The sequence below is a fragment of the Temnothorax longispinosus genome, chromosome 3 (assembly GCF_030848805.1).
Source record: "Temnothorax longispinosus isolate EJ_2023e chromosome 3, Tlon_JGU_v1, whole genome shotgun sequence".
In the NCBI taxonomy this organism is placed as follows: domain Eukaryota; kingdom Metazoa; phylum Arthropoda; class Insecta; order Hymenoptera; family Formicidae; genus Temnothorax; species Temnothorax longispinosus.
Genome location: NC_092360.1, coordinates 4,024,955 through 4,044,780, shown reverse-complemented (window position 1 = coordinate 4,044,780; position 19,826 = coordinate 4,024,955). Strand labels below are relative to the sequence as shown.

The 19,826-nt window shown below is 36.8% G+C and overlaps 3 protein-coding genes across 4 annotated transcripts; all 3 read right to left on the bottom strand.

Moving 5' to 3' along the window:
* Positions 1–968: 968 nt before the first annotated feature.
* Positions 969–7,716, bottom strand: LOC139809833 (polyadenylate-binding protein 4-like). Its single transcript, XM_071773062.1, has 4 exons — positions 6,960–7,716; positions 3,766–4,076; positions 2,428–3,379; positions 969–1,836 (listed from the first exon to the last, which is right to left on the bottom strand). The coding sequence occupies exons 1-4, from the start codon at positions 7,150–7,152 to the stop codon at positions 1,385–1,387; spliced, it is 1,908 nt and encodes a 635-aa protein (XP_071629163.1). The 5' UTR covers positions 7,153–7,716; the 3' UTR covers positions 969–1,384.
* A 1,041-nt stretch (positions 7,717–8,757) lies between these two features.
* On the bottom strand, positions 8,758–14,587 carry LOC139810622 (leukotriene A-4 hydrolase-like). Of its 2 annotated transcripts, none has more exons than XM_071774321.1 (11): positions 14,446–14,587; positions 12,374–12,523; positions 11,797–11,918; positions 11,459–11,707; positions 11,312–11,380; positions 10,718–10,991; positions 10,235–10,533; positions 9,791–10,054; positions 9,411–9,703; positions 9,078–9,341; positions 8,758–8,904 (listed from the first exon to the last, which is right to left on the bottom strand). In XM_071774321.1, the coding sequence occupies exons 2-10, from the start codon at positions 12,420–12,422 to the stop codon at positions 9,116–9,118; spliced, it is 1,845 nt and encodes a 614-aa protein (XP_071630422.1). In that variant the 5' UTR covers positions 12,423–12,523; positions 14,446–14,587; the 3' UTR covers positions 8,758–8,904; positions 9,078–9,115. The 2 variants fall into 2 exon arrangements, with proteins under 2 accessions (XP_071630422.1, XP_071630423.1); XM_071774322.1 differs by having other exon boundaries at positions 12,374–12,537; positions 14,446–14,586.
* On the bottom strand, positions 13,714–19,426 carry LOC139810625 (polyadenylate-binding protein 1A-like). The gene is made up of 6 exons (XM_071774325.1): positions 19,307–19,426; positions 19,041–19,241; positions 17,154–17,461; positions 16,556–16,784; positions 15,382–15,765; positions 13,714–14,736 (listed from the first exon to the last, which is right to left on the bottom strand). Exons 1-6 carry the CDS (start codon positions 19,332–19,334, stop codon positions 14,696–14,698), a joined length of 1,191 nt encoding a protein of 396 aa, XP_071630426.1. The 5' UTR covers positions 19,335–19,426; the 3' UTR covers positions 13,714–14,695.
* Positions 19,427–19,826: the final 400 nt, after the last annotated feature.

The window sequence follows — 19,826 nt, the reverse complement described above, 5'->3', positions numbered from 1 at the left end:
CTTAATCTTTTACACGCATTGATTGCACGACATTGCGCAATTTGCGTATTGTCGCGCAATGTGTGTCGAGAATGTAAACAACGATTATCGCGCCGCAATGGCGCGCGTATACAAATGCGATCTTGGATCGAAGTTCACGTGTTCGACTTTTCTTGAATAAGCAAATTTATCGAGAACGGGTTTTGAAAATAATTGCTGCAAATTTCGTCAATAGGAGAGAGGAGAGAGGGAGGAGAAGAGAATGCCAACAGGGATACAATAAAATCTGCTAACGGAATATAATGGGCGCGTTCAGCAGACACAACTGTTGAATTCGTCTTGTCAACACTCTGCGTTGATTGGTTGGTTCTAAAAGTAAGAGCCAATTACGTGCGATTGCTACTGAGCGGCTTGGTCTGCTGAACGCGATCAATGACGGATTGGTTCTGCAGAAACTGAGTAAAATCTACCGTTCCGTAAAGGCCTTCACACATAAAATCGCGTCAGGACGTATCGATTTTAATCGATGATTAAGTGTAATTCATTCGAATCACCTCTAACTCAACGGGCATAATTGATTACAGTTTAATTTCTAGCTACATAATTTTATTAACTTCGTTCCAATCCAATTTCCTTTTCATGCGTCAGGCGCAGATTTGTTTGCAAAATGTAACACGCCAAGTAACCATTATCCATCTTTTGACAAATTAGAACAAAGATGATTACAACACAAGTCACATTATGTCCACGTTACGACAGGCTCTAGTGTAACTAATTTAAACACATTTTCCTTGATTCAGAGACGATTTTCGTTCGTCTCGAAAAGGGAAATATGAGAAGGAAAGAATAAAAAAATGTATCCAGCAGATGTATCAATTATACATGTTATTAAGCAACAATTGCCTGCAGCTACATACTAAATCTATTGGATTAAAATTTTCATAAGCGAGTCGTTTAATCGTTACATCTGCTGAACGTTAACCGTCATATATATATATATCTTGAAAGAAAAATTTATTATCTTAAAATTCTAGAACTGGAAATCTTTTCACAATTTCGGTTCTTTCAGTAAACAAACACAAAACGAACGTAACCGCTCATTCAGAAAACGTGTCCGCAACTCCCCTGTAATCTAATACGCCAAATACGAAGAGATTTCTCCCTTAAAATTTTACGTCATAAAAAGTGTATACATTCCTGTTTTTTCTCAAGTGATATCTCGGAGTCGGTTACGTCTTGGAAAGTAAATCCGTTACGAAAACATACATTGACACGATTATAATTACATAAATTTAGAGAAATAAGATGAAATTAGTGGACAACACGGCGATGTACATCGAATCAAATTAAAAATTTATCGAAATGTAATTCTCCTTATTAAAAATAAAGATTATCGTTATAACGCTTATTCCTTTTTCGGTGCAACGGCTTGCTTGGCCTGATGGGCCTGCAATACGGCCACGGCTTCCTCGACTTTAGCCTTCAGCGATTCCTTGTGCTCCAGCATGTGAAGCAGCTCGCTGTTGTCAATCTCCAACAGCATACCAGTGATCTTGCCAGTCAGTTGCGGATGCATATGTTGAATCAGAGGGAATAAGCGTTCTCCAAGCATCTGCTTTTGCTCCTGTGGCGGCGCCGCGGCTAACATCGACGCGGTGAGCGGTTCCTGGCCCTGAATGTGAACCGCAGGCTGTGCAGTAGGATTCGGCGCGAATGGAGCCATGGCTGCTTGCGGCGGGTTGCGCATATTTGCCGTGTACTTGTAATTCGTTGGACGGCTTTGACCAGGCGAGACGCCAACGGCTGGTCCGGTCAAGGAACGGCTTTGCATATTGGCGCCGCCAACTGCTTGTAGACCTGAGATACGCAAAGATTGTAAAGTAACAATTATTTTCATAACTGAATCCAATTATGATTATTATTGTACAATACTATAATTAGTATAATAATGTTATAGCAATTATACTGTTATAACAATAATTAAGTATATATTCATTTATTTGTAAGATAAGTAGATAAGAAAATAAGTTTAATCAACAAATAATAATTTTAAAGAACATCTTCTATAAAAACCATTTCAGATAATTCACTAAAAGACAACAACTTGTTGCCTAGTTGTTTTCAAACCTTTTAAGACATTTATGACTTTTTAATTTAATTTTTAATAACGGTTTGAGATGTGTGCTACTTTATATAGGCTAATCTGTTAGATATTTAAAACGAACTCTGATAAGATAAATCAAGAGTACCAACGATAATAATGCATGGCTTTACATAAGAAATGTTGATACGTTAGTTGGGTTTACAAGTGTATCAAGATTCTAACTCAATTATTATCTGATGTTTCGATTTCTGTCAAGATAGTCAAAGAAATAATACAAAGGTTTAAATAAAAAGTAAATTAATGTCATAAGCATATATTCTATTTTTAATTTCCTTAATAATCACCTGTGATAGGTCTAGCGGACATGTTGTTACGCAAGGCGCCAGCCTGTGCAGCAGGAGCGCGCGGTGCCGCTCGGAATGGTGCAGCTTGCATCGACGCGAATCCGGAGTTGCCGGTCTGCGCGTTCGGTCGCACTTGATTCGGTTGCGCCGGCCAGCGTGGAGTAGCGCGGATCTGCGCCATCTGCGCTGGTCCATAGAATCGCTGCGGCTGCGGCAGGGTAGGTACGAAGTAACTGCTGGTATTACCGGGCTGATGGAATATCTGACCCATCTGCTGCATGCGCATATTTGCCATGCGCTGCATGTACTGAGAAGCGAGATGTGCTTTACGATCCTCCTTACGCTGCGCCAAAGCGACATAGAGAGGCTTGGAACCGACGATGCGTCCGTTCATCTCGGTAACTGCCTTAGTAGCTTCCTCCGGCTGTGAGAAACACACAAAGCCGAATCCCTTGCTACGTCCTTCCTCCATCATCACCTTTGCAGACGTGATCGTGCCAAATGGAGTAAATTCTTTTCGCAGGCGCTCATCGTCGATCGTGTCGTCCAGATTCTTCACGTATAAATTCACGCCTTGATAACGATTCAGACGCTCGATCTTCAGCTGCTCGAATTTACGTTTAAGCTCTTGCTGGCGCTCGGCTTTCTTCTGTGCCCGCCCAACATACATGAGCTTACCCTCGGCAATCTCCTTGCCGTTTAATTCCATCACCGCTTGCTCGGCAGAGTTGGGATCCTCAAATGCGACAAATCCAAACCCACGTGACTTGCCGTCGTCCTTGATCATTACTTTATGACTCGTAATTGTCCCATACTTCTCAAACATATCTTTCAGCTTGTCGTCGGACATATCCTCGCCGAAGTTCTTCACGTAAACATTCGTGAACAGTTTGGCCTTTTCGCCTAATTCCTTCTGGCGTTCCTTACGCGGAATGAATTTGCCAACGTACACCTGTAAGCGCAATCCATATTGAGAAACAAAAAAGAACATTAATTTGATCAAAGACTTATATACGTAGACTGAGTGCTTCTACAAGAGGCTACACGTCATGATCAGATAAAGAGAAAATAGATGCACAGGCAATCTATATTTATTTTGCTTGAGACTTTTATTGGAGAAAGTTGCGTGAAATGTGATGAGGGCTAAACCTTCTTTTTTTTCTTTCTGTGCGACAAAGACAACAGGTCTGAGGACAGTGAAAAGGGAATATAACTATCAGTCTTGTCTTGCTAGCCATAAAAAGGCGCAGTCCATGTAGATAAGTCCATGTATTTTATGAACAACTCACTTGAGTGACAATTTTTATTCTAATCGATGAATAAAGTGCGTTACTTTACCTTCTTGCCATTTAGCAACATTCCGTTGACCTTCTCAATAGATTTGTTGGCTGCTTCCTCCGTTTCGAAATGGACAAAACCGTAACCCTTCGACGCGCCCGATTCGTCTTGCGTTACCTTGCAGCTCAATATATTCCCGAACGCGGAAAATGTATCGTACATCGCCTTATTGTCTATGTTCTTATCCAGATTTTTAATAAATACATTTCCGACACCAGACTTGCGTAGGGAGGGATCGCGCTGGGACCACATGATCCGAATAGGCCGCCCTTTTATATTGTCAAAATTCATGGTATCAAGGGCGCGTTCGGCTGAAACAAAAATATCCGCAAATGTATTTATGCTAATATATGTCATCTTCGTGAAAGTTGAATAATTTAAATATTTTACCGCCATGCTTATCGGAAAAGTGTATCTCTTATCATTAAATAAATTTATACAATTGCTCTTGAAACTGTCCGAAAGTAAGCGAAATATGCATCTACAAAAACTCAATGCATAAACTTAATATTTTTAAATTAATCCTGCTAGTGAATACGTTTTTTTCGGTATCTTCGCAGTGAACACGTGGGTCTGTCTTTTCCGACGCTACTTTCCCTGTATCTTAAAGTATTTTAAAAAATCTGAAAAAATTCATACAACAGCTGTCTACATTGACTTTCATAAACATTGTTTAAACATTGTTTTTATTTTGCTTGGCAGTTTTATAGTTAGAGTAGATGTTTGACTTTGGCTCGTAGATCCACATGTTCAAGCGGAGAATTACCTATATTACAGTACTGAGGCGAGAAACTGTCTTTATTCCAGATAATTTTTGAAAATGTACGAAAAGTAACTCGCTCATCACTCAAGCACAATGCGCAATGAGTAATTGCACAGTGATAATGATTTTCTATGATTTTCTATAAACCCCTTAAATATATATGAAAAAAATAAATATTGTATTTTTCTGTTTGCGTATCTCGCAATACATTTACTAAAGTTACAAGTTACAAGTTGTAAATTTGTTCTTTCCAATTAGAATTTACAAATTTTGATTTCTCTTTTTTTCTCTCACAATTGAAATTAATGTTAAATTACAGAATGTGATATATTAATGTCTTTCATGATTTTAACTTTTGATATAAAAAATATATACTTTTCTAATTTATCTTCGTTCATATCGTTTTAAACGCGAAAAGTGTAACCACAAAATATAGTTAACACGTTGCCTGGCCAGCAAGTTTTGTATGTCTTATCGTGTGCGTCACAGTGGAATTTTCATTATCGTAAGTATACAATAAAATATGATTAAATAAGACTGTATTCTTATGAACGTTAAATAGCGCATTTTTTCCCTTGTGTTATCTATTTGTCTCTATATTGTTAAATATTTGTATCGCTTAAAATTCTAAAATTCTACGGAATTTTAAGTGATATAGAGTTGACAATATATGGTGTTCATTTTTTACAAGCGTCTTAAAAGACTACGACAATGCTAGATATGGATGACCACGCTGGCAGTCGAAGTATTGAAGAAGTAAAATTCATGGTGAGCGAAGACGTGCAAAAAAATGCAGGCAGGCAGGCAGGCAGAAAAATCTAGAAACGGATGGTCTCTCTTGTCTTTTCCACCATTGGAATTTCGACCGGAGGTAAAACTTCAAGTCAGGTAGAAGGAAGAAACTTAAGTTTCATCCCGCTTTTCCTTTATTCCTTCCGCAGAAATGCCTGCGCTCCTTTGTTGTTTCGACAAGTGACGGATGTAAGTTTCCACGAATCTTTTAGAATCCTTATACAATGGTTAAAGATTTCGGATTCACTTAAAAGCGAAAGTCATGCGAGACGAAGAATGTTCAAACGACGTGCATGCGAAAAAGGAGTATTTGTTTCTTCTTCCAAAAGGAAATTGAATGCGCGTGAAAAAAAACGGCCGGAAAAGAGCTAAAGGGACAAATCCACTTGGGTAAAACTCCAAGTCAGGTAGAAGGAGGAAACTTAAGTTCCATCCCGCTTTTCCTTTATTCCTTCATCAGAATAGCCTGCTTCTTTGTTGTTTTGACAAGTAACGGATGTAAGTTTCCACACGATGGCTAAAGGTTTCGGATTTACTTAAAAGGGAAAGTCATGTAAGGCGAAGGACGCTCAAGCAACGCGCACGTGGTGGAATCGAGGGTTTGTTTCGTCTTCTAGAAGGAGATCGAATTCGCGCGAAGAAAAGAACGACCGGAATACAGCTAGTAGGAACAAATGCACGGACATATGAAAAATATCTAAATGTTTCTTATAAAAAGACAAATGTTTTCCTTGTAAAGAAATTTTTTTTTAATTTCTACGTGAGGTCACAATAAAAAAAAACTAAACTAACAACCAAGAGACTTAAGTAACTAAACTAGAAAAAACTTTAATTTTTTTTATTTCTACTTAAAGTCGAAATTCTAACATTAATTTAAAAAATCAAAAGACAAAAGTAGGGATGTTTTTTTTAGTTTAGTTAGTCTTTTAGATTTTTCTTTATTATCTATATGTTAACTTTATATTCCTTCATTCCCCGTGGCTTTGTTTTTTTAACTGTATTTTGCAGCTACACTTTCTGCATTTTAAACGAAATAAACGTATTAAAACTCGGGAGAGATTTTGTTTCTACGACTCTATATATTCTGGCGGCGTGTCTCCAGACAACGCGCGACAAGGACAGAAAAAAAATATCCTCTCCTCTCCTTGCCGCGGACAAATCCGTTTATCCGTTAACCACCGTTAAGCCCGTATTGCATTACGCGTGGACGGTCGAGAATCGCAAATTGGAGATTGGAATTCGATCAACCGGATGAAAACGGATTAAGATTAAGATGATTCGATTAGTCGAGTTCTAATCCTCGGTTCGCGATCATCCGCCGCGTTTCTGACGCGTGGTCTCTACGTGCTTCACGTCGTGGAGCAACGACGCGAGTCCAATGGGGCACGGAGCACAGGGCGCGCGTCGGCGCGGAGCGGAGCAGAGCGGCGCGGCGCGGCGCCGCGCGTATCGCGTATGCAGCGAGGCACGCAGCAGGTGGCGATTCGCGCGGTCGACCGACGCGTCACATCGAGCGTCGACCACGCTGATCCGCCAGCCATATCGTCGTCGTGGCCATCGTGGGAACGGGGCAACGATAAAAATACCAATAATAATAATAACCGATAATAATAATAATGATGAAATTATGAAAAATTACCATCGGCCGGCTGCTGGAAGTTGACATATGCGTAGCCGAGCGAGCGGCGGGTAATCATGTCGCGGCATACGCGTATCGACAGCACGGGCCCGGCCGTCGAGAACTTCTCGAACAGCATCGCCTCGGTGATGTCGGTGTGCAGGTTGCCCACGTAGAGCGAGGCCATGGGGTAGTTGGGCGCTCCAGGATTCATGGCGGCGGCCGTGGGGTATCTGGCTTCTGGGAATAGGGAAACGGAACGACGTTCGTCCTCGTCGCGCGGACGCGATTACGCTTCGCCTCGTCTCTCTCTACTTCGCGACAAAGTCGCTCGGCACGCCGTCTCTCGCGCACGTTTTCTTTACAAGCGCCTCTCTCTGCCGCGTTCACCTCGTGCGTTCCTGTTCTCCTTTTTTTTGGTTGCGTGACTGGGTAACGATGGATTTCCCGTCCGTTTCTCGACGCCTCACACTCTGGTTTTGCTCTCTCTCGGTGTTTCTTTCCCTTTCTTCCCTTCTATATCACCACGCTGCTGGGTTATCTTTCCCAGGGTCACGCGATGATTTTCGCCTGCGGTTTTGCGATTTTTTTCTTACGATGAGTTTTTTCACGATTTTTTTCGTTTTTTTGGATTTTTCTGGGAGAGTTATTTAGTTTCACGAATTGGACATAGGTTATGTGGCCTATCTCCGGGGAAAAGTAAACGCACACAACAAACGCACAACGCGAACACAACTCTACCTTTACTGGGGCCAAAAAATGACGGCGCGCTGTTCCTTGCGCGCGTTTATATAGCCACGCTCTTGGGCCGCGCAACGATCGTCGCCCGCTCCAGCGAAGTAGTTCCCTCCCTTCCGCCGCTCACGTCAGCGCCATGATGGTGCAGCCAAGTAGGACTGAACGGCTAATAGCACTAGAATGTGATTGGTTCTTACCTTTGGATCCACCCAATCATACTTAATTAGGATAGGAGACGCAACTGTGTCTTGTGTCTTCCAGAGAGAAAGACGCAGCCATGATTGGTCGTGTTCAGCCAACCTGCTGAGTAGCGGTCGAACGTGATTGGCTCTTACTTTTAGAACCAATCAATCAACGCAGAGTGTTGATAAGACGAACTCAACTATGCTGGGTCTACAATGCGAGTCGTGGGTCGTGAGTCGTGGGAAATTGACCAATCACAGTCGAATTTGAGGAGAATAATCGCTGTGATTGGTCAATTTCTTGCGATTCGCATTGTAGACCCCACATTATCACCGCCATGTAATGGCGCGCGTATACAAATGAGATCTTGGATCGAAATTGGCGGGTTTAAGGTTTAACTCCCCGGAAAATTTGTCGAGACCAGATTTTAAAAGTGACTGCTGCAAATTTCGTCGATAGAATACCTACAGGCATATAAAAAAATCTGCTAACGGAATATAATGACGGATTGGCTCTGCAGAAATTTGTCAGCAAAATCCGATTCGTAACAATTTAAATGTTTACAAAATGACAGATTTTGTTCAGTTTCTGCCGACAATCTGTTATCAAATTATATTGGCAGACCGTGCGCCGGTAAAAAGCGAATAAATTCGGACGGAGATGCCGGATTTGTTGCGATAGCCGAGCAAATCTGTTGCGAATATGTTGTACTGCGGGCAGTTCGCTTTCTAGATCCATAATTAACAAATAATTTCGATGGTGGGATCGTGAGATCCCCGAAATCGAACCGCATAAATCTTAAACTATTGCAATCTAAGGGTGCGGTCACATGGACTGATGTTTTAGATGAAACAACCTGTACTTCATTTTATTACGAAAAAAAATTTAACGAAATGTATTCATGCAGAAATAGATTTATTTATCAATTATTAACAAATTACTTATATTCTATATAATTAATTTTTTTTCACAAATTTAAATATTTTTAGAGAATAAGAATTGTCATTAATCCTGTTGCGCACCAACTCGTTTTCAATCTTTAGACCTGTAATTCACAGACAAAATAAACAACTTTTTAAATTTTAGTTAAGTTATCAAAATATGTATGATATAAAAATCAATTTTTACATTCTTTCGATAAATTGTACAACATTTGTTATACTCTTTTTCTCTACGATAAATAAATTACTTTGTATGTCAGTTAATATATTGACTTACTTTATAAAAAGGAAAGATGATTTGGTTCTTAATGTATGTCAATTTAGCAGAATTGAATTTATTTTTTCCTGTGTTTCATGAACGAACTTTTTCTCGTTGCGTCTATATGCTTCGATCGTTATTAGACGTATTTCTTTCCAGTTGTATAAATCTTCAAATATAGAACACGCATACTTTGGCGTACAAAAGTGAATGGCGAAATTCAAGGCAGTATCAATTATAGGTTCCCATCGATTTTTGATACACAAACGTATCCAACGGAACCTGAGAAATAGAGGTGCGTGTTACATTACGCAAATGTGAATCAGTCTAAACGCGAATATTCATATTTACCGTATTTCATAAGTGTGGCCATGAGACTCATAAAAATTTGACATTAAATTCATCTTGATCACGGTCAGGCCGACAGACGAATCATATAGGTATTTTAATAATTCTATTTTCTCAATATCAGAATAAGATGTTACTTCTATAAATTTACGAGGTATATTTTTGGCATTATCATCAGATCTTATCCATTCTTCCGCTAAATTGAAACATGCTGTTTCCAACGCGGTTATTGAAATGTCTGGAATAAGTGGTTCTGTGTAAAAAAAGTATATGCTCCAATCAAAAGAAGTTACCATCTAAAACAACACAAAATTTATTATTTTTAATGCTAAAAATATAAATACTGATAAAACCATAATTTATTTGAAAAAAAAATGCGTCACCTTGTTTGTCGGACAAAAATTAGTACAGTAATCAGTCAAGTGTCTTATCCAATCTTGCGTGTTTATACTTCTGTGTAGAAAAGTATACAAATATAATTTAAGATATCTGTCGAATATCAATGGTCCTCCTAATTCATGCTGTAACTTTTCCAAGAGCATACATCCCACTTCATAAGGCACACGTTCCATGAGATAATTAGGTGAAATATTTCCCAATCTGGGTATTAAATTTTGTAATATATCGATATCCTTGTATCCTTCAATCTATAATACATTTTCGATAATAATATATATACATATAGTAGAAATACCGAAACGTGTGTGTGTGTGTGTGTGTGTGTGTGCGTGCGTGTGCGCGTGTTACAAAATATTGTTATCTGGCATCATATTCGACATTATTTATTACTTTATTTGTTTTATCTGTAATAAAAGTTAATACTTTACCCTTTTTACCAATTTGCGGTCCATTTTCATTAGTAAAAACTCCTTTGTTTTCCCATTAATCGGCATGCGGTTTATAAATTTTTTGTAAATAAACATACCGATACTCTTACTCAACCACATATGATCATAATTTACAACAAAATGCTCGGTCCATAAGTGTGCGATTTGCTGAGCAAGTGAACTGATCAAAGAGATATCTCCGCGAAGTAAGGATGGCGATACAAATATCATGTTTCGACATTGTATTGTGAAATACTTGGGTGAGATAGTTGGTGGAAGCACGCATATATTTTGTTTATCTAGAGATTTTAATGTAATAACAAAACAATAATAAATAAATAATGAATAATAAAAATAAATAAATAAATAATAAATAATGAGTAATAAATAAAAAAGAAAATTTCTAATTTACAAAAATAAAACTTATTGTGTGTGAGTGTTTTATTAAGTTGATAAGTATATGTAATTTAGTTAATGTTTTACCCAAAAACAATCCATACAACTCATCGGCAATCTCCACCATTCTTTCAAAATTCTCATCAAACGTCGTGCGGCTTTCATCGATAAATTTGGATTCAGCATACACATTGATTCTTGGACCATTTCTCACCGCCTTTAGTGATCCCACAGCAATAACTACCCCGTAAGCCGGTGTTAGACTCCTTTGAAAGAATTCATACACGATTTGGTCTTGAGTGTGAATTATATTTCTCAACTTTGCGGACATTATAACTCTAAAATCCTTTGGTGTTGAAATCTAGAAATAAGAATTTAAGACACATGAAATATACATAAAAAAATTAAATAGACCGTTTCATTTAATTTTTACCAAAACAGCTTAAAAGAACATGTAAACATATTGTATATAGATATAAATAAATTATTATAAATATAGATACATATGTATATATATATATTCACAAACATACATTTAAATTAATTTTATTTACACATAACAATTTCTTTCCAAACTTTTCATTACTTTATGAATTGTATTAATAATAATCATGTTACTGTGTTTATATGTATAAATAAGTAAAGAATCCATATAAATACCGTCTATGTATAAATTTTTACCTCAGCTGAATACGTAGTCTTGACAGACGGTGTGTCTTGGCATGGGAACATGGCTCTTGCATATGTATACTAAAAGATTTGAATTCTTAACGTACGTTGATCAAGATAAATTGATTTGTTTATTTATCTATTTAACTGTAAGTTTACCTTAGTGTTAGACAATAGGAAAGGATGTTTGCCATCGGCAGTTTGCTCAGGTGTTAGCCAAATTAGTGCATGTGAATGTTCACTTGTTCTGTATTCAATCTCTATTTTATGTAATAATACATGTTTTCCTGGCAACTCTATCTTAAATATATTTCCGCAAGAACAATTAAGTCCAATATCATAACATAACGGTAACCCAGTATTAGAATCTGTGACTTTTATTATATCAAGATTGCAGCTATCCAGAAACTATAATTATTCGACATTACCATACATATCAATAATAAAACAAAATTTTTTCTGAATGTAGAAAGAAACACCTCACTACTTATACTCACAATAGTCCCTTTTTCACAATTTTCATATTTTTTTACTATATTTAAAATCGCTTTCCCTTCAAGAACTTTTTGATCAAAATCCACTTTCAACTCTAAATGGGTATGGGTTACACGCGCAAGTTCTAATAATTAGACAGGTACATAAATTTAAAAAATACATAAGTTAATATTGATAATAATTGGTAATATAGAAATGTAATGCACATGACAAAAACGATATATTGATTAAAATTAATATAATAATTGCGTACGGTGTTATTTACGCGAGACACTACCGTGTTTCTTGATATATTTATAATATGTAAATAATTTTCAAGTCTTTATGCTAACACAGTATATGCACTTGAGAATATTGTAAGTTAATTAACGTCGCGAAATAGCAATCTAATTTTGAAAATTGATAATTACTAAAGACAAGTATGTTAAATGTATGTACAACGGGAAGAGAATCTCGTCTTCCCAAATGAATTGTGTTAACATATTTGTCATTTCATTCTATATTCTTAAAAAAGAATGAATAAAAACATTTTAAATGCTTTACGTCATTTTAATGTAGCTAATTAAATAATTAAAGTACCTGGTAGCGCACAGCTGTATGGATCATTATTTGTTGAAAGAATATCCATTTTAGCAGAGTCACTCTACAGCTCCTAATAATCCTCTGTAACGGACCGTTGTGAACTGACAGCAGTCATATAGTTCTACCTTTGCTCATGTTTTCCTTTGTCTGGCAACACATGTCTGTTTATTAGAATACCGGATAGCCGAAGAAACTGTGACTTTCAACCACTAATATGAAGGACAGAGTATATATATGTGACAAATCGAGGGATTGTTTACTTCCGTTACACTTACTAGGCTTTATTTTTGTATTTATTCGTTTAGAATTTAAATATTAAAACATAATACTACAGCATATAATCGAGATGTTAGATTTGCAGTTAAACAACTTCAACATGAGAATCGTGGAAATAATAGCGGAAGAAAAGACGATTTTGAAATGACGTTATACAAACTAAATATATCGTTGTATTAACGCTGTTAGATAACGCTCGATAAGAAATTCACAAAATTGAAAATCGTACACGATCTACACAGTTCAATAAATACGCGACATATTTATTGAAAGAAATCATGCGATATATGTATATGATTATTTTTATGCTTCGTAATTATGATGTCTTGTCCATTTGTCACATATTGAAGGATGTATAAGTTTCCGAGATAATTGATTAGGTGTAGAAGACGAGGATATATATTTATCGTTTATCGCGTATACTTCCTTAAACCTGTGCACATTGCGTATTGCAAATTTGAGGAAAATATTGTTAAGCAATAAAAGATACCATGTGTGATATATTTGCATAAATTCAAAATTATTTATCTATATATTTTTAATATTTTTAAATTATATAAAAACCATAAAAATAAACTAAAACCAGATGCAGTCACAACTGTGCAAGTTATCAAGAAAAGTACGTTTATGTCCTCAATAATAATATTAGCTCTGTTTCAGAACTAACGAGATATTTTTCATATAATTAATACCAAGATTTTCGTGATATATCATACAAACGGCTTCCAAGCTCGCGACTTAATTCTGATATCACATCTTTAAAGAACTTTTTTCATATTTATTTCATATTTTGATTCAGTCACAAAATACAAATTTTCCTGCGTATCAACACATTTGTTTCATTACACAGTACCACAACCAGAATAATTATTTAGTTTTGTTGGTAGATTATGATAGGTGCCTCCGTAGCACCCCCGGTAATCATTTGTTTACGTTATATCAAAATTTTGTTTCTTTTTTATTTGAAATTTGACCACTTTGAGCCATTTTTTCGGATCAAATCTAGCTTTATTTTAAAACATAATTAAAAAATTAATTATAAAATAACATTTTAACAAAAATTTCACTGTTCTGATCATTTTTATTTAAAAATAATGAAATAAAATCAATTAATTACATTTTGCAAAAAATTGGTAAGAAATAGTTGAAAACTAATATTAGACAAAAAAGTATTAAAACAAAAAATGTATTCAGCAGATGTAACAATTGTATACGTTAAGCGATGATTGCCTGCGGTTATATCCTATCTAATACTGTCTATTACACATGAGATCTATTGAATATCTAATACTGTCTATCTAATACTGTCTATTACACATGAGATCTATTGAATTAAATTAACTTTTCATAAGCCAATCGTTACATCTGCTGAACATTAGTCTTATATACATGTATCTTGAAAGAAATATTTATTATCTTAAAATTCTAAAACTAGGAATTTTTCACAATTCCGTTTCCTTCAGTAAACAAACACAAGGCGAACGTAACCGCTCATTCAGAAAACGTGTCCGCATTCTAATATGCCGAATACGAAGATATTTCTCCCTTGAAATTTTATATCGTAAAAAGTACATTTCTGTTTTCTCAAGTGATATCTCGGAGCCGGTTACGTCTTGGAAAGTAAATCCGTTACAAAAACATACAATTGACACGATTATAATTGTATAAATTTAAAGAAATAAAATAAAATAGTGAACAAAACCACGATGTACATCGAATCAAATTTAAAACTTATTGATATGTAATTCTTATTAAAAATAAAGATTATCGATAAGACGTTTTATTTTTATTACTTTTTTTTGTGCGACTGCTTAGCCTGATAAGTGCTCACGCCACAGTAATACGGCCACGGCTTCGTCGAGTTTGGCCTTCTCGGATTCCACGTGCTCCAGTATGTAAAGGTTTGCTGTCGTCGCAATCGCATCTTCTGCAATATACCGATGATCTTACCGGTCAGCAGTGTTGGAAGATTGCTGGATTTCTGGCGCATGTGTGGTGTAGCGCAAGCCCTTCTAGATATTTCGTAAAGTATAATATTTCTCATCAAAGCTTCTTTATCCGTAGATCAAGAGGACTGTCAAGACCTATTATAAAAAGAGAATATATGTTAAAGAAAATAGTTTCTGAAGGTTTTTAGAAATTAAATAATATAGTTCACGCATTTGCAGCCAACTTTGTTATATGAATAATCAACATTTGTTGCAACTTCTTTCCAATGACGTATATAATTTGCCCCTAATTGCCCTTTTTCACTCTAGCTTAAGGCCTGTGTCCACGATGCTAAAACTTGGTCCGAGAACTTAGACCAAATTTTAGCATCGTGGATAGAGGCCTTTAGAGCGACTGTAAAAAGTCGCCATTATCCCTGGTTTCCATGCACGCGTTTCCGCGCGTTATAACATGCATCTCCATAGGTTACACTAATCAAATGCGTGCTTTTCTCAAACGCGCGCGTTTGACAAAATATTTTATACTAGAGAAAGAAAGAAAAAGTGAGAAAGTATTAGAGGCAAATCAACTTTCTCGCTCTGTCTCAAACTGTCAATTTCAGGCTTCACTCGCTACTACAGCAGAAGTATAGGAATGCCTAGCCAATGTCGTTGCTTCTTTTCGTGTAAATGTAACCCTGGAAATGCCTTATGCGAAATAATCTGCATATGAGCATGCAAAATGGTCACACGTTGGCTGTGCAGTTATTCGTCAAAAATTCTGCAATCTTCAAACGATACCAGTCAGTCGTGGATGATACGTGTTTTGGAGTCTGTAGGGAACTCTCTTAGCATTTGCTTTTGTCAGCTTTGCTGTTGCCCTGCGATTGACGCTGCGAGCGGCTGCTCCTGGCTCTGAATGTGGGCCAGTCAAAGGCGTGAACCAATGGCCCAAATGGAACTGCAGTGACTGCTCGCTGCGAGCGGCTGCTCCTGGCTCTAAATGTGGGCCAGTCAAAGGCGTGAACCAATTGCCCAAATGGAACTGCAGTGACTCCTCGCTGCGCACGTGTATATCCTCTACACGCCGTGTACGCACGTGTATATCCTCTACACGCCGTGTATATCCTCTATGAAAACTGGTCCTGAAACGGCTTAGTCTGACACCACCAACTGCTTGTAAATCTGAGACACAGAGAGATTGTAAAGTAACAATTATTTTCACTGATATTTGAATCCAACTACAATTATTATTGTACAATATTATAATCAATATAATAATGTTAAGGCAATTATATTGTTACAATAATTAAATACATATTCATTCATTTGTAAGATAAGAAAATAAGTTTAATTAACAAATAATAATTTTATTTTTACAGACCATCCTCTATAGAAACCATTTCAGATATACCACTAAAAGACAACAACTTTTCTGGTTGCTTTCAAGCCTTTCGAGACATTTATAACTTTTTAATTTCATTTTTAATAGCGGTTTGTGGTACTTCTTTATACATGACTAATCTGTTAGATGTTCAAAACAAACTCCGATAAAATAAATAATACAAATGATAACAATACAGGATAATGCCTGGTTCTGTACACAAGAGACTGATTCATAGTTAAACTTACAAGACTGGATTCTAATCCAATTCTTATCTAATCGATTTCTATCAGGATGATTAACTCTTATCTTGACATGTTATTTACAGAGAAACTGATGGTTTTGGTTTCGCCCCATCACACAAAGGTCTCTCCCAAAACGAACATTTTTTTAGAAGCGGATAAGGAATGGAAAACTTTTTAAAATTTCGAGAAACTTTTATGGATAGAAATTGATCGGACGTAATACCCATATTTGTATCTTAAGGATTAAAGAAATACAGATTTAACTTTAAACAAAAGCAAATTACTGTTACAGGCGTAATAATAATTTACTTTTGTAACATTCTATTCATAATTTCCTTAATATTACCTGTATTACGTTCGGCGAACATAATGTCACGATAGATTTCAAGCTGTGCCACCGCTACTTGACATTCTTGATCAGCATTTTGTGGCTTGTAATCGTCCTGAACGTAATTCAGCTTGTCAGTCAAAGACATATCCTCGTCAAAGTGAAAATTTGGGAACAATGAAACATCAGCCTTTTCATCCAAATCCTTTCGGCGTTCCATACGTGGGATGAACTTGCCAACGTACACCTGTGAGCGCAATCCACATTGAGAAACAAAAAAGAAACATTCATTTGATCAAAGACTGACATACATGGACTGAGCGCTTCTACAAAAAGCTATGACACCAGAGAAAGAGAGAACAAGTGCAAGGGCAATCTATCTCTGTTTGGCTCAACTTCTATTGAAAAAAGTTTTGCGTGATAAGAACTAAACCTTTTCTTTTCTTTCTGTGCGACAAGGACATGTCGGAGGACAATAAAAAGGGAATATAACTATTCTTTTCGTTAAGTCTTGCCTTGCAAGCTCCCACAGTCTATGTACATAAGTCTATGGATTTGATAAACGAATCAATCGAGTGACAACTTTTATCCTGATGGGTAAAGAGCGTTACTTTACCTTCCTGCCACTTCGCAACATCTTGTTGATCTCCTCGATAGATTTGTCGGCTGCTTCCTTCGTTTCAAAATGGACATAACCCTTTGACGTGCCCTTTGATTCGCTTTTCTCAACCTTACACGTCACTATCTTGCCAAACGCGGAAAATGTATCGTACAGCGCTTGATGATCTATCTTTTTGTCTAGGTTTGTAATAGATACATTTTTGTCATCAAACTTGGTTAAAGTGGGAAAGTCCTCATCCCACATGATATGAATAGGCCGCCCGTTTATAATGCAGAAATTTATTATATCAATGGCCAGTTTGGCTGAAACATAAACGTTCACACATGTATTTATGCTAATGTATCATCTTTGCGAAAGTTGAATAATTTAAATATTTTACTGCCATGCTTAAAAGTGTATTCCTTATTGTTAAATAAATTTATGTGTGTATAATACACTTGCTCTTGCAACTGTCGAAAGTTTGTAAACTAAAGATGCATCTGCAAAAACTCAATATTTTTAAATTAAATTATAGTATTGGATATGTTTGTAGAATGGAACGCAAAAGTGTCTTTATTCCAAATAACTTTTGAAAATGTACAAAAAGTAACTCGCTCATAACTTGAGCGCAATGTGCGACGAGCAATTGCACAGCGACCATGATTTTCTATGAACTCATCCTCATCCCAAGTATAATATAATATGAAAAGAATAAATCTTGTATTTTTCTGTTTGCGTATCTCGCAATACATTTACTAAACCAAGTTATAGGTTGTAAATTCGCTGTTTTCAATTAAAATTTGCAAATTATGATTCCTTTTTTTCTCTCACAATTGAAATTAATGTAAAATTACAGAATAAGATATATTAATGTTTTCCATGATTCTATCCTTTAATATAATATAAAAATAGGTGCTTTTCTAATTGATAACAAACAAAATATCTCTGAAGTCCGAGTTGTCTCGAGTTCATTTAAAATGTGTAGCTTAAAAAAAAAGTTAACACGTTACCTGCCTAGCAAGTTTTGTCTAAAGCTGGCCACACACACACTTTCCGTAGAACGTAACAGTAAGGTTTCGACCAATCGCGTTGTTCAATTCTTACTTCTACGGTTACAGACGGCCGAATCAAGCAACGCAACTGGTCGAAACCTTACTGTTACGTTCTACGGAAAAGTGTGTGTGCCCTGCTTCATCGTGTGCGTTACAATACTCACAGTCTGCATTATGGTAAGATATATAATGAAATAATGTGTAATGTGTGATTATATAGATAAAATTGTATCCTTATGAGCACTACGTTGAATAGTGCACTTTATACTTTATATTGTTATCTACTTGTTTATATTGTTATATGTCTATATTTTTAGCTGTTTGTACCATTTAAAATTCTAATATAGAATTTTAAATAATATAGAGCTAACAATATATATAGTGGCAGTCAAAGTATTAAGGCCGGTTCTACAATACGTCGCGAACGATATGACAACTGGTAGTTGAAAAGTGTTATTTCCACGTTGAACTTGTCAATTGCAGTTGTTAAAAGAGTTGGCGAACTTTTTTAACTTTTTTGGCGACGCTAACTGTCAGTCGGCAATCAGAAATAACACTTTTCAACTATAATAGCAGTTGCCATCGTTTGCGATGTATTGTAGAACCGGCTCAAGTCATATGTCGGAGTAGGATGTCAGAAAAGCATGCCGATGGTTCGAGAATTGAACGGTGCGCGCGTCGGCGCGACGCATGAAAGCAGCACGTGGCGATTCACGTGTACCGATGATGTACACGTTGACCACGTGGGTTTTACCATACCACTGCCATTGTGGGAATGGGGCATTGGGCAACGTAATTAATAATAATAATAATAATAACAACAAAAATAATAATAAAAATATGAAATTACCTTCGAGCCAGTACTTGAAGTCAACGTATGCGTAGCCGAGAGAGGTGTTGGTATTCTTGTTGCGGAATACTTTTATGAGCCTCACGTGCCCGACCGTTGAAAATATCTTGTCCAGCATCGTCTCGGTGACGTCGACATGCAGGTTGAGAACGTAGAGCGAGGTTCTGAAGTTATTGAGCGTACCAGAATTCATGGCGACAGCTGTGGAATATCTCGCTGGGAAAAAGGAGACGGTTTCGCGAAGTGGATATAAGTTTGTGGCCTACCTCTGCGGAAAAAGTAAACGTAGTGCATACATTCAGACGAATGCACACATGAACAAACGTGAACAACACGGAGACATCTACCAGCAGTATCAATTACCAATTGTGACTGTGACCAAAGGCTAGACAAAAGGCCGTGGTATGTATACATAGAAAAACTTATGCAGAGTCTACAATGCGAGTCGCAAAAGTCGTGAGTCGCAAGAATTGACCAATCACAATCGAATTTGAGGAGAATAATCGACTGTGATTGGTCAATTCTTGCGACTCACGACATTGCGACTCGCATTGTAGACCCAACATTATGCGGGGTCTACAATGCGAGTCGCAAAAGTCGTGAGTCGCAAGAATTGACCAATCACAATCGAATTTGAGGAGAATAAATCGACTGTGATTGGTCAATTTTTGCGACTTCCATTGTAGACCCCGCATTAAAGGCCCGGACACACACTTCTGCACAACGCATAATGCGTATAAGAAAATTGATTAGTCCATACACATGTGCATAAGGAAATAGACCAAT